The sequence below is a fragment of the Ursus arctos genome, unplaced genomic scaffold (genome assembly GCF_023065955.2).
Source record: "Ursus arctos isolate Adak ecotype North America unplaced genomic scaffold, UrsArc2.0 scaffold_19, whole genome shotgun sequence".
Lineage (NCBI taxonomy): Eukaryota > Metazoa > Chordata > Mammalia > Carnivora > Ursidae > Ursus > Ursus arctos.
This window is the reverse complement of record NW_026622863.1, coordinates 55842503-55867732: the sequence shown is the minus strand read 5'-3', so window position 1 is coordinate 55867732 and position 25230 is coordinate 55842503. Positions and strand designations below refer to the sequence as shown.

At 44.2% G+C, this 25230-nt stretch overlaps 1 protein-coding gene across 11 annotated transcripts in view; it reads left to right on the top strand.

The window, feature by feature from the left end:
* The window catches only part of LOC113250190 (zinc finger protein 345-like), a 144570-nt gene extending 119708 nt beyond the window's left edge, over window positions 1-24862 (top strand). For 8 of the 11 annotated variants that reach the window (XM_057313966.1, XM_057313968.1, XM_057313964.1 and 5 more), the window contains one exon: window positions 1483-11111. In XM_057313966.1, coding sequence (XP_057169949.1) covers window positions 1483-4325 — 2843 coding nt within the window. In that variant the 3' untranslated portion in view covers window positions 4326-11111. Of the gene's footprint in view, window positions 1-1482; window positions 11112-22678; window positions 22806-23289 lie in introns of those variants that run through there. The other 3 variants (XM_057313974.1, XM_057313973.1, XR_008960054.1) reach the window with 3 other exon arrangements.
* The last annotated feature ends 368 nt before the right edge of the window (window positions 24863-25230 follow it).

Below are 25230 nucleotides of genomic sequence, written 5' to 3'. Positions count from 1 at the left end.
GCCACCCAGGCGCCTCAGTCGTGCTATTTTTAAAAACTTGTCTTTATTTCCTTTAGAGAGAGAAAGAGAGAGAGCTCCCAAAGAAGGGGAGGGACAGTGGGAGAGAGAATTTCAGATTCCCCACTGAGCATGGAGCCCAATGCGGGCTCCATCCCTCGACCATGAGATCATGACCTGAGCTGAAATCAAGAGTCAGACCCTTAACCAACCGAGCCACCCAGCTGCTCCTGATGGTGTCATTTTTGACACTCATTCTGTTAACATGCAGGCTCAAATTGATAGTATTCCCTATGTTCAAATACCCTTGAATTCCCGGAAGAATCCTCACTTGTTTATGTTGTAAAATGCTGGAGTGTGCTTCTGATTCAGTTGGCTGTACTTTACTGTCGACTTTGCTGGAATCTTCCTCACTGGTGGTAGCTTGCAGCCTTTCCTTGTAGCAGCTCTGCTTTGGCTTCCATAACCTGGTAGTGCTGGTGTCACAGACAGTGTTCTCAGCAGCTCCCTTCGCTTTACTCCTTGGAAATGTGTGAGGAGATTTGAAGTAATTTCTCATTATATATTTGTATGAATTATGCAGCGAAGTCCTCTGGCCCGGGAGTTTTCTTTTTTGGGCCTTTTTAAAAGTTACTTTTCAATCTACTGTGTAGTTTTAGATCAGTGGAGGTTTTTAAAAATATTTCTTCAGGATGGAGTCCTGGTTTGTTATATGTTTTTGGTAGTTTTTGGTATCTGTTTCTTGGCATACAATTTTGTAATGTTGCCTCATATTTATTTTTATTTCTATGGTATCAGTGATACTGTGTCTGCTTTCAAGTCTTCCGATTTTAGTTGGTCTTCCTTTTTATTCTTACTTGATTTACTTATAGGTCTGTCAATTTTGATTTTTGTTTTTTCCTGAAATCCAAATCTGCCTATTTTTGATATTTCCTTATTTTTGCTAAATTCTATTTTGTTCATTTCTGTTTTAATGTTTAAATTTCCTTTCTTCCACTGGCCCAGATGGCTCAGTCAGTTAAGTCTTTGTCTTCTGCTCAGGTCATGATCTGAGGGTCGTAGGATTGAATCCCGTATTGACTCCCCGCTCTGATGAGAATGTGCTTGCCCTCTCCATTGGGCATCCTCTCTCTCATGCTCTCCCTCTGTCTGTCTGTCTCTCTCTCTCTCAAATAAGTCTTTACACAAATTCCTTCCTTCTTCTGCTTGTGTGCTCATAATGGTTTTTCCTGATTATCTGAGGGAGAGGAGAGGATTTTTGTTACACCATGACGATACTACAGAATTATCTGTTTACCAATGTAGTCAGTATGTTGTGTTCAAGTTTATGTGTCCATGGAGAAATGAAGTCCTGATGATTCCTTCTCAGCTGTCTTGCTGACGCTCTCTGATTGATTTTATGGTTGTATATTAGACGTCATCAGTGTATTCGTCTGAAGGTAGCCGCATGGAATGACTTGACTTTTCTGTTATTCAATCTTTCAGCGGTATCTTCACATGGCAGCCTGAGCTTCCAGCCAGAGCCGTGCAAAGAAGCTTCATTTCAAAATGTGTTAGTGGGTCGTTATCAACATAGTGTCCTTGAGAAGTTACACTTAACAATAGACCACGATCATGATTGTAAAGGATATGTCCAAATTGAGACTGCCGCCCATAATAAGACTCTCACTGTCCAAGATGGCGAGGGATATAAAACATTTTGTAAAACCTTCCTTTTGAAGTCCACTCTTTCTGCAAAGCGGGGTGTGTGTGTAAGCAAAATCTCCAGTCAACTCTTCAAACGTACATATGCATGGAAAGAGAATGTGGAAAATCTGGAAAGTTACCTAGTCCATGCTGAAAATAATGATTTGAACAGTGTTGAAGAGAGGACTGGATTGGCCTTCCAGTCAAATATTTCTAAACTTCAGAGATTTCAAAATGAAGAAACAACTGCTAAGTGGGGTCCACTTGAGAAGTCCTTCACTGAGGACTCAACCCTAGAAAATTATCGGAGCATTTTCAATGGAGACAGAGCTGCTCAAGGCAGTGAGTGTGAGAAAATGTTTGATCAAGGCTCAAATGTTAACGATCTGAGGACTCATTTTCAAGGGAACCATTTCGAACGTAATAAGTGTGAGGAATTCATTGATACAAGATCCAACATTATACATCACACTATGCATATAGGAGAGTATCCTTATAAAGGTAACGAATGTGAAAGAGATTTTAACCAGTCCTCCAGTGTAAGCGATCATCAGAGAATTCATGTGGGAAAGAAACCATACGGATATGATAAGCCTGGGAACGTGTCTAGTGAGTCATCAAGAACACGTATACGTAAGACAGTGTGTAGTGGAGAGAAACCTTACCAATGTATAGAATGCGGCAAGGCCTTTTCCCACAAAACAAACCTCACTAGACATCACAGAATTCATACTGGAGAGAAACCTTACAAATGTAAAGAATGTGGCAAAACCTTTAAACAGCTCCCTCACCTTACTCAGCATATAAATACTCATACTCGAGACAAAATTTATAAATGTAAAGAATGCGGCAAGTCCTTTTTCTGGAAAAGAAGCCTCACTACACACCACAGAATTCATACTGGAGAGAAACCTTACAAATGTAAGGAATGTGGCAAAACCTTTAAACAGCTCCCAAACCTTACTCTGCATATAAATACTCATACTCGAGAGAAAATGTATAAATGTAAAGAATGTGGCAAGGCCTTTTCCCACAAAACAAACCTCACTACACATCACAGAGTTCATACTGGAGAGAAACCTTACAAATGTAAAGAATGTGGCAAAACCTTTAAACAGCTCTCAAACCTTACTGAGCATATAAATATTCATACTCGAGAGAAAATATATAAATGTAATGAATGTGGCAAGTTATTTTTCCACAGATCAAACCTTACTAAACATCACAGACATCATACTGGAGAGAAGCCTTACAAATGTAAAGAATGTGGCAAAGCCTTTAAACAGAAATCATATGTTAACATCCATGAGAGAATTCATACTGGAGAGAAACCTTACAAATGTAAAGAATGTGGCAAGGCCTTTTCCTACAAAGCAAGCCTCACTACACATCACAGAATTCATACTGGAGAGAGACCTTACAAATGTAAGGAATGTGGCAAGGCCTTTCAGCATAAATCATATGTTAACATCCATGAGAGAATTCATACTGGAGAGACACCTTACAAATGTAAAGAATGTGGCAAAACCTTTAAACAGCTCGCACACCTTACTCAGCATATAAATGCTCATAGTCGAGAGAAAATGTATAAATGTAAAGAATGTGGCAAGGCCTTTACCCACAAAACAAACCTCACCATACATCACAGAATTCATACTGGAGAGAGACCTTACAAATGTAAAGAATGTGGCAAAGCCTTTCATTATAAATCAAGGTTTAATATCCATGAGAGAATTCATACTGGAGAGACACCTTACAAATGTACAGAATGTGGCAAAACCTTTAAACAGCTCCCACAGCTTACTCAGCATATAAATACTCATACTCGAGAGAAAATTTATAAATGTAAAGAATGTGGCAAGGCCTTTTTCCAAAAAACAAGCCTCACTAGACATCACAGAATTCATACTGGAGAGAAACCTTACAAATGTAGAGAATGTGGCAAGGCCTTTTTCCACAAAACAGAACTCACTAGACATCACAGAATTCATACTGGAGAGAAACCTTACAAATGTAGAGAATGTGGCAAGGACTTTAAGCACAAATCATGCTTTAACATCCATGAGAGAATTCACACTGGAGAGACACCTTACAAATGTAAAGAATGTGGCAAAACCTTTAAACAGCTCCCACACCTTACTCAGCATATAAATACTCATACTCGAGAGAAAATTTATAAATGTAAAGAATGTGGCAAGGCCTTTTTCCAAAAAACAAGCCTCACTACACATCACAGAATTCATACTGGAGAGAGACCTTACAAATGTAAAGAATGTGGCAAAGCCTTTCAGCAGAAATCACACCTTATCATCCATGAGAGAATTCATACTGGAGAAACACCTTACAAATGTAAAGAATGTGGCAAATCCTTTAAACAGCTCCCGAACCTTTATCAGCATATAAATAGTCATACTCGAGAGAAAACGTATAAATGTAAAGAATGTGGCAAGGTCTTTTTCTATAAAACAAACCTCACTAAACATCACAGAATTCATACTGGAGAGAAACCTTACAAATGTACAGAATGTGGCAAGGCCTTTAAGCAGAAATCATGCCTTACCGTACATTACAGAATTCATAGTGGGGCTCCTCTTACAAATTTGAAGACTGTGAGAGAATTTGGAAGGACTGTTGAGCCCTAACTCCACATCAGCATCATAGAGTTCATACTGAGGGAAAATACTACAAATGAAAGAATGTGACAGACCTCTAGCTGGAAGTCATAACTTGCTGAATCTCATCATTAATCATACTGGAGCTAAACTGTAACACGTCAAGAAAGCGTAAAGCCTTTAAGTGGAATTCAATCCTTATTTGGTTTCAAAAATGCAGTCTTGGTTCAAGATGTACAACGATAATGAATGAGGAAAGACGTTGTCTTACATTTTAGAAATCATCAGAGAGTTCGCAGAAGAAAAGTAACTTGAAAGATAGAACTATGTAGAAACATAGAAACGTATTTAATTGCACATTAAATGTCCAATATATGTCAGAGAATTCACAGTAGAAAGCAGTACGTGAGTTACTCACATCAGATATCACCTCAGAAGGAATAATACAAGGTTAGTCGGTTAGATAATGTGTATGCTATTCTGCTTCAAAAGATGGAAGGGAGGGGTATTTGCATGGGTGTAATTTCAGTGTGCATGTGTTTCCATTGACCCTATATGAGATTTGTGACTTGGGCTTATCACTGTCTTTCTACTCTCACAACTCCTCAGAAAATTCACTTATTCCTGGTGGGTGTGTGAAACTTCGTAGGTGATTCTTGGGTCAAGGATAAGAGATGCTCTTCTTCCTTAGGTGGGATCCATGCATATCTCTCTTGCAGGGAAGATGAAGGACAATAGAACATACAGTATATTAAAGAAATCTAAATGGATATTCTGTTTATGCTTCTAACATTGATATAGGTCATCATGAAGTGGGTGTTCACGTCATTCTCCGTTTATTAGAACTAAAACAATTTGTGACTGTTACAAATGAAATGTGTTACTAATTGGTCTTTAGGGAATAGAGATGGCAGTCCAGTCAACTTTGATTCATGTTCATAATAGTAATAGTGTGAAAGTATGAATTGATGTGGAAATGAAGAAATCTGCAAAGATATCAGAGAAGAGCTATCTCTTCCGTGAAATGAGATACGGTTGTACATCCAATTTTTAAAGAGTTGCCGGAGGTGTGAATGTGTTTTAGTATGCAAAATTAAACTGGTAAGAAGTTAAAATAGACTCCTAGATGATGTCTTCTTTAAGCCTCATGATACTCAGAAAATGAAAAATGTAGTAGTAGATACAGAATGGGGAGGGAGAGAATAATCTTAAGTATACCCTTTCAGAAAATCATCAATTCACAAAGATAGCCAATGAATAAGAAAGGATCAAATAATTCTACACAGCCAGAAAACAAGAATGACAGCAGTAACTTCATACTTGTGTAGTTCCTTGCTTTACCTATAAAGGGACTAAGTTCTCCAAGCCAAAGATACAGATTGCCTGAATGGAAAGAAATACAAGACCCAATGGTATACAGTCATCAAGAGACTCACTTCATTTTTTAAAAACTATTTTTTTTTTCATTGAGAAACAGAACAGAGAAAACGAGAGAGCCCAAGAGATGCCAGGGTCAGAGGGAGAAACAGACTCCCTGATGAGCTTGGAGCCTGGTATGGGACTCGATCTGGGGACTCCTGGATCATGACCTGAGCCGAAGGCAGACACTCAACTGAGGCACCCAGGCGCCGTCACTTCAGCTATAAGAACACAGACTGAAAGTGCAGGTGTGGAAAACGATATTCTATGCAAAGGGAATCCAAAAGAAAGGATAGCTACGCTTCCATCAGTCAACGTAAACTTTAACCAGAGAGAGTATATGGCAAAGGTCATTGTAAAATACGGGGCTGACTTTGTGCCGTGTTTTTAAATGTATGGTGTTTGGCAGAATATCGAGAAGGATTTTCGCCCATTTTGGTTTTGGAAGTACAGGATGAGGAGGGTGATGTCACTCGGTGGTACTTACCATGTTCAATATAACACCTATTTCCATAAATCTCGGTGGTGACAGACCATATACCTCAAAACAACTCGTTACTTTCAGAACCACTTCTCTGTCTTTCTAGGGTTGGGAAAAAACAGCAGCGGACAACAACTTGAGAGAGACCTATTGCTTTCAGATTCTGACGTGTGTGAAAAAACAGGTGCAGTGAAAATCTTGGCAATTGACTGTACCAAGTAGCCAGTAGTTTCTCAGGCATAACTCGTTCAGGCTCATAAATGTCCCCACAGTATTCGATTGTCTACCGTCTTGCTATGAAACATTGCATAGTGATGCAGTGGGGGCAGGTGAAGTCACAGGGATTAACGGAGTGCACAGAGTGTAGGGACTTGGGGGAACAGAGCCACAGGGGAAGAGGACAGAACTTGTGTTACTTTTCTAGGGCTGCTGGAATAAATTACCACAACTGGGGTGCTAAACAAGCCCCCAAATTATGTTTCTCACTTCTGGAAGTTCTTCGGTGGCTGAGGTCACACTGTTGGCAGAGCCACACTTTATCTGTACAATGGAGTCTTTCCTCTTTCTGACTTCTGGGCACTGTCAGCTCTCCTTGATCTTCCTGGGCTGGTAGATGGATCTCTGTCTCTGGCTTCATCACCACACAGTGTTGTGTGTGTGTCTGATTTCCCTCGTCTCAGTAGGACTGCAGTCATTGAATTCGGGTTTACCTGAATCCAGTATGACCTCATTTTAGCTTGATTACATCTGCAAAGATCCTATTGCCCCAAGAGGTTACAGTTACGGGTACTGAGGAAGAAGAGGTGAGCATGTTTATCTGAGGCATTCTGTGTAACCCACAACAGGGCTGGAAGGCAGTAGGGAGTTAACTGTCACTGAGGGATTAAAGTGCACTACAGGTTTGAAGGTTGGGGGTGGGTGTATGCAGGGATATTACTGATAATGAGGCATATGTTGAGAAAATGAAAGGGTGGAGGAAAAATGGAGAGGAAAGGGAAAATGGGTGATGAGTTACTTGGCAAAAGGGAGTTCAAAGGCACAGGTGGGTAAAAGGCAGACAAACCTTATTGCCTAGGAATGGTGAAAGAACGTAGGGGTGGGGGTCGCCTGGAAGGCTCAGTGTTAAGCGTCTGCCTTCGGCTCAGAGCGTGATACCAGCGTTCTGGGTTCGAGCCCCCCATCAGGCTCCTCGCTTCTTCCTCTCCCATTCCCCTGCTTGTGTTCCCTCACTCGCTGGCTCTCTATCTCTGTCAAATAAATAAATAAAATCTTAAAAAAAAAAAAAAAGGAACATCGTTGTGGAAACGGGATAGTTGCTTGTGAATGGAGGCCTGGGGGTGCCCAGTGCTGTGAGCAGAGATGAATGGTGGCGAAAAAAGTTGATGCCTGGGGAACATAATGGACACAGGGTTTAATGTGGGTAGGGGATGTTCACAGCTGGGAGACGGGTGAGCATCAATAGGCTTAAGGGCCATGGGAAAAAGGGAGCGTAGGGTTTAGCATAACGGGTGTGGGGCCATGAGGAAACTAAGGAGTCCTGGTAAATGATGGCTGAGATACTGAGGGCAGTGGACAAAAAAGGCACAATAAATGGGCAGAAGTTATTAGAAAGATTGGGTGGAGGGGAGATAAATGACCACGGATGAGGAGGAAAGAATGGAAGATTCCAGGACAATGGATTTTGGACTAAGGGCTCTAGAATTAGGTGAAGAGGGGTTTACTGGTGTAAAAGTCTAAAATGCACAATATGAATGTGGAAGAGCGTGAGGAAGCCTAGAGGGGTCATTGGAGGCAGAGTGCTGGGGTTCATGGATATCCACAGGTGGTGGAGATTCAGGTCACCATGTGGCGTAGAGGCAGAGGGCGAGGACAGGTAGAGCTCTGGGTGATGGAGTTCCAGGAGGTCACTCATTCATTCATTCTCACTAATTCCCTGATTTGCATTTGATTCACAATTCACTACTGTTTGTAATTTCAGTTCATGAGGCAATAACCACACTTACATAAAATACTCAGTGAGCTTTTCGATGGAATACACAGGTAAAAGTGTGAGTCAACAATGAGAGTTGATTTTTTTTCTCTTTCTGGGGATACCCTGGACAAGATGTGACCATGGAGAGGGTAAGTATCAACAGGGAGAAGCAGATGGATGCCATCAACAGTCTCAGGAGTCTTTGAGGGAGATTCCCTACTAAAGGCTACACAGTCGGTGCACTCCCTCATGAAACCTTGATTTTGACCTTGTTGGACCTGAAACAGAAAACTCAGCCAAGCCCGATTCAGATATATGAAGAATAGAGTGTTCTTTATTAGCTCCTAAGTGTGTGAAAATTGGTTACAGTAGTGATAGAAAACATCTACACATAGGCATAACTTGAACTGTAAAATAAAAATGAGACAGTACAAACTTGGAAAATATTTAAGTAAAATAAAAATCCCCCTTAGTTGTCCCCAGTTGTGATCGCTTGATCTTTAGACCTAACAGCTGGTCAGTTTGAGGTGTACCCTCCTCCTCCTAAAATTTCAGAGTAGATGTGAAATTCCATTTGGAATTGTCTAACACACAGGCACTAAAATACTTTGGTGTTAATTGAGTGTCCATAAATATTGTCACATACTTCATTTAATTGTTTTCCTAAACCAATGCTATATGATGGCAGTGTTTTCCTGTTAGTATAAATGGATTTACTGCATTCCCAAAACATCATTTCCCGTGGTAATTGTCAATACGACACCCTTGGAGAAACACCCCTTTATGCAAATACGTAGTTACATGCATCTGTCTCCGGCTAGGACCCGCATCATGAAATGTCGATATTTGATTTGTACACAGGTGACTTAACTGTGTGGTTCTGGGACATGAGATTGTTGCACCGTCATGATTTTTTTTTTTTTAAGAATGTTTATTTGAGAGCAGGATTAGGTGGGAGGGCCAAAGATGGAGGGGGAAACTGACTTGCTGATGAGCTGGGAGCGAGAAGCAGGTCTCAAATCCAGGACCACACAACTCCTGACCTGAGCCTAAGACAGAGGTCTACCAAGTGAGCCACCCCGGCACCCTGTGACTGCGTTCTTACAGTGAGGGGACAATTGTTGACCTAGGCTTTCAAATCAAACACCAAAACAAAACAAACGTAATATCCTACCAACTGTGTTTCCACTGTTAAAGAAATTACAGGGAAGCCATTAGACTCCCGTGACTCTACTGTCTCTGTAGCGTCTGCAAGCAGCCCACATGTTCAGTCAATGCACTGGAATGGAGGAAAAGGAACTCAACCGATCCAGTCAAGTAGGCCTTCCAGAAAAAGGCAACTGATTCAGGCGCTGCCCATCAGATACTGGCCTTGCTTTCCTTCCGTAGTGTGTCTGTGAACACCTCACTGCAACCTCCCCCACGTGGAGCATGCCTAACCATGTGAAGAAACAATTCACTGGTCAAAATAAGTCTTGAAAACTTGAAGGTACGTCCGTTTATCTGTTACCACCACACAGGACCACGTTTCTTCTTGAGCACTTTCTCCTCTGGCGTAAACATCGCGCCCACGGTGTAAGAGGGTGGAAGACTCAACGTTACAGGTTTCCCTGTCCCGCTCCTCCCACTTTTGCACATGCGCACAGCACACCACTGCGACTCTGACAAGAGACCCCAGCCTTCACCGTTGGTGATGACCGCTCACCGCGCATGGGCAGGAGTGTTTCCACCGAGTGCTGCCCATGCGCACGAAGGACTTGTGACACACACAGCCCCTTTCAGGGCCGCAGTCGGCCGTCTTGTGCACCTCCCTTCACCACCTCAGGCCTCCGGAGGACCGCCTCCAGTGGCGTCTCAACCAAACACAGGCATCTGAGTTCCCAGTTCAGACAAGCTGGGGCCAGAGGCTGTGGACAGACTAGTCCCACTGAGCGACGTTTTTATCACACCCAGTTTTGGATGGCCTCTCCAGTTTCTGCCTTTCCTGGTACCCAAACTTCACACATGCACAGGAGCAGAACACAGGTGAGCCCTTCACGGTCCTGAGTCAGGCACCTGTTCAGATGCAGAGGACCCCGGAGCAGGTGGCAGTCAGAGACTGCATGTCCACCATCACGCTGTGGAATAGGAACTCACAAGGCGGCCATCAGTCCCACCTCTGCATCGGACCTTCTGAGGTCCCCGGGTTCCTGTTCTAGACTTTGGGCCCTAATATTGTGGGCACAGAGCTCAGCTACTCCAGAACTCCCAGTGGGAATAGTCCCTCTGGTAAAGGCGGCTGCCAGAGCCTCAGACAGATTTGTCAGTTCAGATTCTGTGGAAAATATCCTCAGACCACAGAATTGCCTTCCACGGCTCCACTGCCAATCCCTGATCCTCCCTCCAAAGAACAGTCTAGAGAACAGAGCTCCTTCTCTGGGTGGCCCGAGTTGGCATTCCCACTATCCTGATGTTGACACTCAGATCAAGGAGAAGAAAATACTTAGAACTGCATTTTCAGTTTTGCATTTCTAGTTAAAACAGTGCTTCCAAGAGAACATAGAGCACCCCACCTTCCATTCTTGGGATATGCCCTGATTGTCCACACATGAAAATTCACCAAATACATACATGCAGATGATGGATGCATCAGATTTCCCTCAGAGTCTCTCACCCACTCTTCTCACTCCCAGTCTGCTCTCTCTGTATGAGCCATCACATCCAACATTACTTTCAAGGTGACTGATGATGAAGAAGAAAGAAGGGAATTCTACTCCCACGGTGGCTCGTCCAGCACAGATCCTCCTGGAAAAATATGAACATAAGGTACCCAATTCCCAGGGCTTCCAAGAGATTAGCTTGTATCATGTATGTCAGATTCCCAGCACGGTGTCCTGGGCCCAGGGCCGCCTCCTATACCTGGTGCATGTAGTAGGTGCTCAATAAACAGTCCGTTGATGCATGAGCACATACCATTTCTCCCAAACAGCCGTGCACAGACACCACTGCCTCATCTAGTCCCTAACTGGCCTTCCAGGATCAGCAGAAAGTATCTTCATTGGAACTGTCAGTGGTGTTCACTGTGCATGGCAGTATGTGTGGTGACACACGATGGTTTGGTCTGAGGGGCTCGGGTGTGCTCTGCTTTCTCTAGCTCAGTGCTACTGGAAATGCAGTCTTTGGACCAGGATCTCAATGGTTGTTAGAAATATAAACTAGGGATGCCTGGTGGCTCAGTTGCTAACATGTCTGCCTCTGGCACAGGTCATGATCTCAGGGTCCTGGGAGAATCCCCTGTCTTGAGTCCATGCTCTGTAGGGAGTCTGCTTCTCCCCCTTCTGCTGCCCCTATCCACACTCATGCTCTCTTTCTGTCTCTCAGATAAAACAAATTCTTTTACAAAATAAAAACTCAAATTCATGGGTCTCATCCAGACCTAGGGATTCATGATATCTTGAGTATGGAGACCCAGAATCTGTTTTTAATGGAAATCCCGGGTGATTTGTATATACATGAAATTTTGACAAACACTGTTTAGAAAAGTCACCCTCAGGTAGGGCTTCCCATTGGAATCCCCTGTGTAGATTTTAGATCTACCATCTCCAGGGTCCCATCCCCAAGGATTCTGGCACTCTTAGCATCAGTTAGTTGTTGATGAAGGGGCCGAACTTACTCTACCGTGAGCCCAGGGCAAACAGTGACACTCCCAGGTACCTTTCTGGGAAAGGAGCAGAGAGTGGTCAGTGGGGACACCTCAATGCATAGGGCTGGTCTGCATAAGATTTGATAGGGGAGGGTCAGTCTACCCCACATTCCTGATGTTGAACCAGACGGTTTCTGTCTCCAGGAGATAAGTGCACTTAAAAATCAAGACGGAATAAATCACATGGGGGCCTCCACTGAGAATCTCCTTGGGAGTACAGATTTTCACATGCCTCCACTAGCAATGGAACAGCAATCATTCACATAGACCCTCGGTGGCCATGGGGAGGCTTTTGGATTTCACCGTGACTGCCCTGGAAGACACTAGAACAGAAGGTCAGTCCTTGAGGATGTAGGAGCATGTGAAGAATGAGACAGGAGCTGTCCCTCGGTGACCACCAGAGAATTAAAAGATGGGCTTTCAGAACCATTCCAATCAAGCAGGGCTTCCCAAACCCCATTTTAAGCTTTAGTTTTGTCCTTTGATCTTCAGCCTCCGTCTGTGTCGTCTGCTTCTGTCATCTGTCCTTACCTGGGTGTGTGGCTCCTGTCTCCTTTCTCTTCATGTGCCCAGGGCTCTTTCCTGTTATGAAAAAGATGACAAGATGCACACTAGAGATAACAAGTTCTGTTGATAAGAAAAAGGAACATGACTGTTGCTGGAAATTCTTCAATTTCAAATCCAGTACCATGCTCGGTAGATAGTACAGTAGAGAAGTTTATAGAATATCATTTCTCTAGATGCTATTTTTCTTTTTTTTTTTAAGATTTTATTTATTTTTGTCAGAGATCTCAAATGGGGAGCAGCAAACAGACCAGGCAGGGGGAGAAGCAGATTCCGTTCTGGGCAAGGAGCCCAACTTGGAACTTGATCCCAGGACCCTGGGATCATGACCTGAGTCTGAAGGCAGATGCTTAGTAGAACCATTGAAGGCAGGTGCTTAGTAGACTGAACCACTGTTTCTTGATGAATGCTTTAGAATACTTATGAAGCCTTTTCAATATTCAGCTCCTTAAGTCTACTTGCCAGTACTAGTGAATCAGAAATAAGGATCAGATATCTGATTTTAAGATGTGAGCAACAATACCTTATGCTGTTCAGTTTCCAGAATGATCACTAAAGTAAAGGTTACAAATAGCCTCAGTTAAGGAGAAAGTTAAAGTGGGGATGAAACATGAATACTTCCTTCCTTACTGCAACAAACACCTGATTGTTTCCTTGAAATGATGTCATTTGTCTTTTGTCCTCAGTTACCCTCTAGAATGTTAAGACCCTGAACATACAGTCATTATATGATCCTTGCTTGCTTTTGCTAAAACTTAAAAAGTAATAAAGGAGAGAATATCTGTAACACAGTACAGAACAAAATGGAAACTTGCCAGTCCAGGACTAATTTAGAACCTTTTTTTGCAAACGCCAGGATCCCCAGGAAACAGTGATGACAGCCTTTATTTTCTGGGGACTTCTGGCAGAGAGACCCTGAGGGAAGGGAAGGAAGTTAACATCAGGTGTCATGAGACACATTGATACCAGTGTCCTGAAGCACATGGAAGGACTCATCACTGCTGCCATATTGTTTAGGGAGAAAAAAGGCAATCCTGGGAAACAGGATTCTGTGTGAAAGGCTCATGAAGCACAGGATTTCATGATAAAAACAGCAATGAAGTCACTAAAATGTATAGTCCTTTACTCCCACATATCAGATTCTGGGTTTTGAAAATTGTGAGCACCAGCAACGCAAAATGTGATCGGTCGAATCTGTCTTGGGAAGGAGGAGACCCCAGAGGCAGGCCAGACCTGCACACAGCCTCAGAAGGGGTTGGATCTGGTTTGGGCTGGGGGGGAGCTGGTTGTGGGCTCTGATCTCCCTGCCTCTGGGGTACTTCCAGCTCTGTCATTCTTGAGCCCTTCCAAAGAAGATCAACACAGAGTTCATAGTATTTTCATCAATGTAGTTTCTTTCCATTCTGTTTCCTAAAAGAAAAGAAAAAACGAACTTCAACAGAATTTTCTGGGACAATTGTATTAGAAAGCTTTTCTTAAGAAGAATGTGAACTAAATGCTATGACTACTGCTACTAAAAACTCTTTGGTCCATGGATGACCCATCAGGGGTGACACCAGAGCTCACACCACAACACAGACAGGGAACTGGCCCAACTGATGCAAAGTCCCCCGTCTACCCTTGTTCTTCCTCACACTGACTCCACAGTCCTGAATTCAACCATGTACCCAAAGGCTCTCACTAAGTATTCGTGGATGATTTGGATCATGACTCTTCATCTGTTTGTCTAATGACCAGTTGCCATGGAAACAAGCAGTGTCTATCTGTTTGCATCTCTAGCCTTGTTCAGTGTTCTTTAGCACAGTCAGAGGAACCCAGGGGGACTCCCACCTGGCTACCCCGAAGGCGATTGCTTCTACGGAGGGAGGAGAGGGCCCTGGATGACTAATGCCTCTTTCTCTAAGATGGAAGGAGATTCAGATTCTTGTGCTAGTCTAAACCCAGTCTACACAGGACAGCCGCGAAGGTTAAAAGAGTCCCTGGTCCTGGAGAGTGTGCCCAAGTGAGATTGACCAGATGCCCCCATAGGGATTCAGTTACCAAGAAGGTGAGACTTAGGCTGGGTCATCAGGTAGAGCATGGATCTTTCCTGATGGAGCCTTATCCTCAGATGCAGGATATGTGTGTGCTGTTTCCTGTCCCTGAGCAGGGCTCCCTGAAGTAAGATGCCTCTACTCCAGTGAGTAAGGTTACAGCTAGCTATGCTTGTGGTCATGACTGTAGGTGTTTCAGTGGGTCTTAGCCTTGCACTGTGAATGGTCTTCTTCCCTCCTGAGTTTGCAGTAACGCAGGACCTAGTATGGCAAGTTTGAATCACTATTCCTGTCGCTTCTTAGAGATTCTGCAGTGAGCGTGAGGGGCACCAGCTTCTTGAAGGACCAACAAACTTGTTAACCATGTTTGTGGAGCCGTCTTCACAACCCACACCAAGTACATGTTTGACCAATGTAATATCTGATACTGAAATACACATTCAAATGTATTTTGAACATCTCATTCCTTCAGGAGACAATGTTACACTGCTGGTTAGATTCTGACCTTATCTCCTGGGACCATATATGCATCAAAATTATATGGATAATCATATAGTATTATAATAGGACTCATCGTATGTCTATGGTTTATTATTCATTGCTGGCATAGCTTCTCTATCTTACAGTTTTAGCTACAATTGACTGGCTTGTCATTGTACATAACCCTCTGTGAGGCATGAATATATACACGGTTGACATGGAGAAAAACAGTTCATTTTTCTCATGAGATGAGAAACGTTTGGAATTCCTCCAGGATACAGGGAAGAGCCTGAATGCACAGTGATTGTCACTCAAGAGAAAAAAGGGGCTGGCATTTGGGAAGTACGCATGAAGGCGGAGTTGTTCAGTTCCCTCTCACAGTCTAATGGAAAGAGAACAATCCCAGTGATGGCAGAGAGGGTCTAAAAAGTCCCAAAGGTGCTCCTGAAGAGAAGAGTGCTTGGGGTCGTAGCTGTGATCTCAGAGAGGATTTAGGGGAGATATTGTGTCTAGGAGAGGGTTGGCCCCTCAGCTTGTGCACCCACAGAGTAACAACCATAATGAGCCCTAAACACAAAACATCTGTGGCACGTCTGAATTCTGTACAGAGGAAGTCTGTGTGTTCCTCACCGCGTATATCAGAACAGAATCTGAAGCCTATAATGTTTGTGAAGTATTATCAGTTCTTCTTGTCTCGTACCTACGTAGGGACTGTGATATTTACCAGCTCAGGTAGAATCTGGCACAGGATGCTGGAGGGGCCGATGCAATGTGGGATAGGAGCTTCATGCTTCGCCCACCTGGAGTCCTAGGACTGACGGTAATGGCCTAGAAGCCACTCACGGGGCCAAGGTTGCCAGTGGAAACACCTCTGGACTCTCAGTGAAGCTTGAAAAGTCTCTATCCAGACCATGGAGAAAATGTTTCAAGCTGACAGCTGCCTAGGCATCTGGGATTCCGCTTAGAAACTATGACCTACGGGTGGCCACATTGGAATGACCGAAATAAAGCTCTCAAACTCATGCAGGTTCCTTTGTGTAAAGGGGAAAAAAATGATGACATAACATTTAGAATCCTGCAAGTTTCCACTGAGAATCCGGACCATATTACTATTGTAAAAGTGGTGCAGGCTTAGTCCATTCCGCTGTGACTCTCTGGTATTTATTTGGATTTCTTTTGTCATTACCTAGATTGCCACTTCGTTTTACACATTTCACGATTTTATGCTGTATGAACTGCACTCCGGCGGCTCCTTGTAGACATGAAGGAGGTGTTGAGCAGGGTGTGTTGGTGCCCAGGGCGAGCTCGTGCCGGAGAGTTCAGCCGCAAGGCCTTCTAAGGAACAAATGCGTCATCTGTAGATATACGAAAGGAGGATGTGATTCATCAGTGACCCAGGCTAAAGGTGCTTGCTACATATGAAGCCGACTAAGTTGGCTGGAAGGGCATTGGCAGGGCTTCAAAGGACTTTGACAAGGTGCTCTAGGTGTATTCTGTTACTGCAACTGCAAGGGTCTCATTGTTTTGTGAGGCTGATGATACACCATCAATAAGTGAGATGGGGGAACTCTATCCGGAAGAGCACGAATGACTCAGAATAACTCTGGTCCATACAGACTTGCCTGCCTGGTTGGGAAACTATTGTTGGACACACATTTGCTCTCCTTTCTCCTGTGCGTATCCTTGCCCCTTTCTGAAATGCTAAATCCCCAACCCCTTCTTAAGTCACAGTGGCCTGTAGGCATCAGTTGCCTGTCCTTGAGCCTCATGTCTCTGAGGCTCCCGTTGGTAAGAAAGCACTTTCTTTTTCCCTTGTGAATCTGTCTTATGTCCACTTACATATTAAAGTGGCCAAGGAATTGAGAATGGAGGAAGAAAAACGTGTTCCTCTTCTTCACATTCTGCTGTGAAAACCTGACCTCCCTGCTTCGGCCAAAATAGAACGTGAAGCCGGAGCTGGGGATCAAGAGGAACAACAGGTTAATTACTTCGCCAGCAAGAGAGGCTGCAGGATGTCAGGGCCTTCAAAACTGCAAGCCCCCCAGAGGCAGGGGTGGGGTATTTGTCGGGAAATCCCTACAGGATCTAGCCGGTTCCACCCGGAATTGTGTGTGCCTCCAGCTGTGTCCATCACCTTTTCAGGGTGGGACCCGGTGCTGGAAAGGAAAGGCTAGGAAGGGAGAGTGGAAGGTTGGAGAAGAGAGGGAAAAGGATCCCTAGTTTAATACCAAGGCTTGCTGACGTTTTAATGTAGCCATTTTGATTTTGTTTAGCTTTATGTGTTTACGTGGTTTCAGTTCAGTCACCAGGACAACTGCAGGAAGACCGCTTCATTTTTTGCAGAGAGAAATGACCCTGTATTTTCTAGAATGGGAAAGATAAAGAAAAAGGTTCACACCAAATTTCAGGGAACATGTTGAGGAATTAGAATGCTCATGTATTGCTGATGGGAGTGAACATCGTACATTCCCTTTGGAAAAGTCAGTGGCAGTTATGAAAGTAACCATTTACCTACTGACGGAGCACATGTTGTCACCCCAACATATGTCTCGTTAGCATAAGGATCCTTTTCGTCTGGTATTTTAGAGAATGAGCAGTCAGGGGTGCTTTGATGTGTCAGTCAGTTAAGCGCTTGTCTTTGGCTCTGTCGTGGTCCTGGGATCAAACCCCATGGTGGGTTCCATGCTCAGTGGGGAGTCTGCTTCTCCCTCTCCCTCTGCTACTCTTCCTGTCTCTGCTCTCTCACTCTCTCTCAAATAAATAAATAAAATCTTTAAAAAGAAGAAGAAGAAGAAAAAGGAGGAGGAGAAGGGGGAGGAGGAGGAGGTGGAGAAGGCAGAGAAGGAGGAGAAGAAGGAGAATAAGAAGAAATAGCAGACCAAAAAGAGCTCTGAAACCTGGCTGGGTATTTTTTAGCAGACATTTGCATCTCTAAGGGAAAGCTCCATTTGTGGGTGGCTTCCTCCCTGTAGCAGAAAGAAGGAGAAAGGCGAGGATTAAATCGGAATAACAACCACAGCCCCGATTAGTGCTTTTTGCCTGGTCACCTCCCCAAATGCTTCCCAGTAGGTTCAAGAAGGGATCAAATCCCGTGTCCCCCACCCCAGATTCTGTCAATCTGTGAGGGGGGAAACAACTGTGATGTTTTCATTAAATGCTCCAGGCGATTCTAGGTGAAGCCAGGGTTAAACAGGCTTAACCAGAGGGCAGGCTTGGCTCAAGGAGAGGTAGCACGGGCGCTGCCACAGGAATCTGGAAGCATCAGGTTCATGCAGGACACCTTTCTTCTTTCTGGTCTAGCCCTTGTGTGTGTCTGTGGTGGGGGAGGCCCTGTGAACCAGAGAAGGAAACTCCAATATTGGTCTCCAAGGAAGAATTCATTGTTTCTGAATAGCTCCTGACACAAAGGGCAGGAAAGTGGGCGTTTTTGTGCATTTGAAAGTCCTGCCTGCAGGCAAGACCTTTGCGGGTGGAGACGCCCTGTTGGGGGCTTTAAAGGCATTTTCTCCTGGTGCAGCTGTGATTTCTCCTGGGATCCTTCTGAGCCAGAAGTCTAGAGGATTTGGTGAAGAAGAAATGGCCAGTTCTCAGGTAAGTCTGGTGTGCAAGTTCTGAGGCCCTGTTGTCTTTTTCTCGAGAAATTCCTTACATTTAGAAATTGTTAATATTGATTTTTTTCTAGTTCTGATGTTTCTGCTCTATGTTTACACCCAGTTTTTAAACCTTTTCAGACATGATACTCAAATTCGGTCTTTAGAACCCTTCTCCCCTATGAGTCAGAGGCTTTTTTTTTTTTTCCTAAGGTTTTATTTATTTATTTGACAGAGAGAGACAGGCAGCGAGAGAGGGAAGACAAGCAGGGGGAGTGGGAGAGGAAGAAGCAGGCTCCCAGTGAAGGAGCCCAATACGGGTCTCGATCCCAGTACGCTAGGATCACGCCCTGAGCCGAAGGCAGAAGCTGAATGGCTGCACTACCCTGGCGCCCCGAACCAGAGCCTTCTATCCCTTCTCTCCAACCGGGCTTAGAGTAGGTCATCAACGGTTTTCACTTTGAATGAAAGACCTGCCTGCCAGTATTGCAAATAGTCCCTTGGTGACAGATGCTTGGGAAGGTGTTGAGTTAAAGATTCCTCTTGCTGAAGGGGTCTGGTCCTGGGATATCAGTGATGGAAAATGGTCTTATTTAGGCCCCATCTAGGTGCCTTATCCGTCTGTGTAGACCAGAAGTAAGAAAATGCACAGATAAACAGCGAATATGATACGATATCCAGAATCACTTGGAATATTCTCTGAAAAAAGAGGGGGTTCATATCCTATAGAATGTATCTAAAATAGACTAGGTGTTACCAGACCGGGAAAGTATATGTGGTTGAAGTTTGTATAAATCGACTGTATTCTCATAATATAATTGACATGCTGGTTTACTGTTTAGGGGTACAAGAATGTGGTCCCTAAATGGGGTGTCTCTTGAGCAGATGGGGATTTTGGGTGATGAGCAGGCATGGGCCACTGCCAGGGGAAGTGAGAGAATTCAGCCGAGGCAGAACAAAGGAGCCAGAAGCTCACTGAATGCACAGCAAGGGAGCGGGGATGGGGAGGACACCAGAGAGGCCTAGTGCCAGGAGGTAGTGGGTGGGGCCTGGTTTTAAAGGGGAAGATGAGGCAGTCTGGGGACAGATGGAATCTTCCCTTTTTGGGAACCGAATCTGGTTGTAAGTAGCCCATTGGTGAGTTAGGACCTATGGCTCTTTGGGGGTGGGTCGCTCCTGGGCCTGTCTGCATTCAGGCAGAGAGTCACCGGCCCCTCCCCCATTCCAGCACTCAAGCCAGTTTGCCTAAAAGGAGGCCTCTAGAAGGAACACGTGGTGCCGGGTTCTTGTGTGGTGTAGCAGAATGAGTATCAGGCACAAAAGGAGACAGTGATAGTTTATCACGTGAAGGTGAGAACAGAAAGCAAGCTTTCTAGAGTGAGCGGGGTCCCGAATGGTTGCTACCTAACGCCTTTATGGTTGGTCTTTTGTAGAAAATTGACCAGGGGCCTTCAATCTCCTTGAGGTCACTGCTGATAGCAGCATGATTACTTCTCCTTTGAATATGTCATCTCTGGTGTTTAAAACAAACGAGGTGGTCTCGTCACATTCCCTTGGCTCTTGTTTTCTTTATGTCCCTCTTTCCTGGGATTTTTGGTGACCCTGGTCACTTAGCCCCGTAGCTGTCCACCCCTCCCTAGCCCCACCTGTCCCTTACTCAACACCAAGCAACAGGTCCTTCAATGTGCCTAGGGGCCGATGATCAACGTTCCATTGCAGCTGATATTAACTTCTTGTAATGGCTTGAGTCTCTGCCAGATAGCTCCCCCTGTAAGGCTCAAACGTCCTTCTTACTTCCTAAGTGTCTTGGACGGATATACTGGGTGATGTGCAGAAACCATCCCATTTCACCTGGAAGCTTCTTTCCTTTGAGTTTCTCTTTGCTTGTAGTTTCTGATCAGGAGAACAAAGCAAAAGAAATGTAGAGAAGAAGGAAATGTCCTTGCAACTTGCAGCCCACAGATAGATACTTGGCACATGGAAAGTATGACTTTCCTCAAGGAATTCCCAAGTGCCTTAGTGTTAATGCTTTGCTGGAGGCAAAAGCAGCCTTAGCTTGATCATAGCCAGACCTCCAGGATCCTCTTGAACATAGGAAAATCCCCTCAGAGACTTCTGTTATCTCTACCCCTACATGAAGAGTTTATAGTCAGTACCTTCTCACAGTCACACTGCAGCTCTTCTGCCAACGGGTCCTGTCCCTGAGGTTTAATGAGAACGGATTTCTTTCATGAAAAATGTCTTCGGGAATACTTTCTTGACCATTTCCCCCAACGCCCATACATGAGTTTCCACTGCACAAATGAAGACTCTTACCTTCGTGTAGTTGGTAGTATTGTCTCCTGGGCCTGGGGGATCTAAGTCAGTCATACCGCCATCCTGTGAGTTTTTACTTTATTCCACACTCAAGTGGTAGACATTCTGTTTATTTTCAAAAAAGAAAAGAGTTCCTTTCTTCCTTCCTTCTTTCTTACTGTAGTGAGTGAGAGAACTAGTGTGTTTGTGTGAGAGGAGGAGAGGTGATCCCGTAGAGCCAGAGGGGGAGGGAGAGAATTTCATGCAGACTCTGTGCTGAGTGGATCCCAGGACCCCGAGACCATGACCTGAGCCAAAATCAAGAGTTGGACACCTGGGGCGCCTGGGTGACACAGCGGTTAAGCGTCTGCCTTCGGCTCAGGGCGTGATCCCGGCGTTATGGGATCGAGCCCCATGTCGGGCTCTTCTGCTGGGAGCCTGCTTCTTCCTCTCACACTCCCCCTGCTTGTGTTCCCTCTCTCGCTGGCTGTCTCTATCTCTGTCGAATAAAAAAAAAAAAAAAAAGAGTTGGTCACCTGAGCCATTGTGTCACCCAGGTGCCCTATTTCCTTCAGTGAATTTTCAGATGAAGAAAACAAAAATTCTATAATTAACATGTTTGAGTGTCTTAAACCCTGAATTATATCACAGATAATGATTGACAAAAAGCATCAATGAAATGCTCTGTTGTGGGATCCTTGAGCATGATGGTGAGGAACGAATTCTTGAGATGTGTTATGGTGCCCAAGAGTCGGTTTATTGAGTAGCTCGCGGACAGGAGCTGTGGGCAGAAAGAGCTGCACGTTGGCTGCATGAAGCGCGTGGTTTTATGCATAATCTTCAAGGGGGAGGGTAGGTGCACCGAGTATAAGATCAGAAAGGTTTCTTTGAATTTGTGCTTGTTACTTTTGCCCGATCTGTCCGATGCTTTCTCTCTGTTCGATGTTAATATCGGTGAAATGTACAGGCAGTTAAGAGACCGTAAGATAACAAGGAGCATGTATTTGACTCTTAGCAGAGCTATGCCGTCTGTGGGTCAGCCTTCTGAGTTAAAGGTGAACATTTTTCTGCCTCTATCCTTCATCATAGCAGACTCCTAAATAATAGCTGTTTTATGTGTATCATTCTCTGTGTTTGTGTTGATATCATGTGAATAAAATCCAGAAGCAGCATCATCCACAAAGTGATTTATAAATGTGACGTCATTGAAAATGGTTCTTGAATTACTGATCATGACAATTTGTACTCTATCATGTCTCATGTGTATTTAACTACTTCCTACATGTGTGGATGGGTGCATGAAATGTAAATGGTTAGATTGATTTTGTGGGGATAACTTTTTGTTTCCATCATTTTCTCACGTTTGACACCTGCTATGAACATTGGTGTAGCGTCTTCTCTATATCGGACCTGTGTGTCCTTTTCAGTGAACTCCAGGATCATAACCTGAGTTGAAACCTGATCCCTTTGCAACATTCAGTACATGAGGTTTCTGCTTCTCCATAGTTCGACAGTACTAGCTTTATATTGAGGTAAAGGTAACTAGATCACTCCATGGGTTACATCCGGGTCCCTCTGCCTCAAACTGGGTTAGCCCAAGCACTTCCGCTGGGCGGTCATTACGTTTCATTGGATAGTTTCTGTTTTCCCGCAGGAGACTCTGCCCACGGGGTGTTTTGGCTGAAGTAAAGGATAAGATGGACAGAAGAAGTGAAGTAAAATGTGGGATCTAATTTGGGGGGTACAGTCGGGTAAGCAGCGAAGGTCAGATGTTGGGGTCTAGCTGGTGACACTAACTCCCTCTTGATCTTAGGGACCACTGTGAACTCTGTCGATGGCCACTTGGTGACGGTGGTATTTCTTGCAGGGACTGCTGACATTCGGGGACGTGGCCATAGAATTCTCCCAGGAGGAGTGGCAATGCCTGAGCCACACGCAGCGGGAACTGTACAGGGACGTGGTGCTGGAGAACTACGGACACCTCCTGTTCTTGGGTGAGGATGACTCCTTCCAGATTTCCCAAGCCACTCTCGGGGTTTCGTTCTTCCTTTCAAGACTGTCTCTTGGATGATTCCTCTTTGCACGTGGAATTCAGGTCACTGCCCTAAGGAAGAAAAGTAAGGATTTGTAGATGGAGACAAAAATCTTCCTGGTGTTTCCTTTTCAGCTTTAGCTTCTGCTTCCTTTGGGTCATATCATTTCTGTGGAATAGCGATAGTTCTGAACCTGCCGTGGTGTGGAGCGCTACTGCCTGCGTTTAAACTCCAATTTTTACGCCGCCTTATTGTCTCAGTAGAACTTGGAAGTGCAAGTTAGGAAGTGAGTGTTTGAAACTCCTGCATGTTCTCTAGGGGCTGTTGGTGAACAGTGTTGGGGAAATCATCTTCTAGAATTCTACAATGTCCTCTCTTCCCTACTTAGCCCAGTAGTGGCTTGCAAGAATCCAGAGCCATACTTATATTCTGTTTCTCTATTAAGCAGGTCTCACTGTGTCCAAGCCTGATTTGGTCTCCTTTTTGGAGCAGAGGAAGGAACCGTGGGATGAGAAGAGGAACAAGACAGCAGGCTTTGATCCAGGTAGGTGGGAATGAATGAAGCTGATGACTGAGGACCTCCAAGTCTGAAGGAGGAGGAAGATAGAGCTTAAAATGCGGTTCCAGTAGCTCTGCTGGAATGAAAATCAGTTGGAGAAGCCCAGGTGTAGTGCCCCGTCCTTCACAGAAGGACATCTTTTCACAGTATTGTCATGCTTTCATATTCTCGAAGGCTTCTGCTTCAGCTCCAGTGATGGTCCATCATAGCCACAGTGAGGGTTCCGGGGTGTGGGAGGGCCTCCATAATCGGAGAGCTTTTCCATTGCTTTGAGGGCTTTTGAGAAATCTCTGTAGTCCTGAGGGCCTCTGCGCTAAGTCTCCTCTAAGTTCCATTTTGCCTCCTGGGAGAAAGTGTGCCGAGTTGTGTGGGGCATACTGGGGATTGGCTCAGGAATCCCCGCAACACTGAAGGCAGACATCACGTGTTTCTGGTTCATGCTTTCTAGTTTTCTGGAGGCTTCAGTCTTAATTGTACACAATGGAGACTCAGTAATGTCATCAGGCAACAGAGCACGTCCCTAACAGGAGAAAATACAATCCTTTATTTTACTCCGTATGTTCATTTTCCTTTGTATTAACAAGAAGACGACATTTCCCCTCCATGCGTTCCATTCCTCGGTGGTGAAATAAGGTAATGTCTCTGTATGTCCTTAGATTTCCTACATACAGTAATGTTATGCGGGATTTACCTCATTTGTAACCGGCAGCCTGTAGTAAAGTCTCATTTCTTGGCTTCTTAGTAAGTGCATCATTTACTAATTTTGTCTCATATAGTAAGAAGTTCCTGTGACGTTGTCATAAGTTTGCTCTGAGGCTCAGCTCTTATTTCTTAGATCAAAAGTTCTGATGCGACCCGGGCATGTGCTGTGTAAGAAGTGATGTAGATAGTAAAATTGCCCTAGTGACAAAAATGTCCCGTTGCTGTTGGAATTTTACTTCACGAAAAATTAATCATAAGGTTTTTTTTACTAGTTTCTCAGGAATGTATCTGGATTTACTCCCCGTATTTCTTTTTTATAAAATGATTGTCAGCATATTTTATAACTGTGATGGTGTTTGTTTATTTAGACAGGGAAGGTTTTTGCTTCTCTGCTTTGTTCTAAAGAATGGGTTATACCCTTGAATTCTGTGAAAGAGGAGGAATGTATGAGTAACAGTACATTTTTTCTTAAAGATTTTATTTATTTATTTGACAGAGATAGAGACAGCCAGCGAGAGAGGGAACACAAGCAGGGGGAGTGGGAGAGGAAGAAGCAGTCTCAGCGGAGGAGCCTGATGTGGGGCTCGATCCCATAACACCGGGATCACGCCCTGAGTTGAAGGCAGACACCCAACCGCTGTGCCACCCAGGTGCCCCCCAACCGCTATTTCATGAAACTAGAAGTCAGAGGTACAAATCTAGAAAATTCAGAAATAGGTGAAAAATAAACATGCAACTTTATGCATAATAGCCAAAAGAATGGAAAATTCCTTGTCCATTGTCAGATGAGCAGAGAATGTGGTGTATATATACAGTGTATACTTGATATAATTAACAATACAATTGAGAGTTGTTAAGAGAATAGCTCTTAAAAATTCTCACCACATGAAAAATTAGAACTCTGAGGTGATAATTATGTTTTGCAATATATACTTAATATAATGTTAATGTTAATTATATCTCAGTGAGACTGAGAAAAAATGAAATAAGCAGTTAGTGGTTTCCTAGCCACAGGGATAAGAGGATGGGGATGGGGATGGGGAAGGTGATGCATTGTAAAATTGACTATGGTTTGCTTGCACCTATGTGTGAATCACTTAAAAGCCTACCGTTTGTACATTTTAA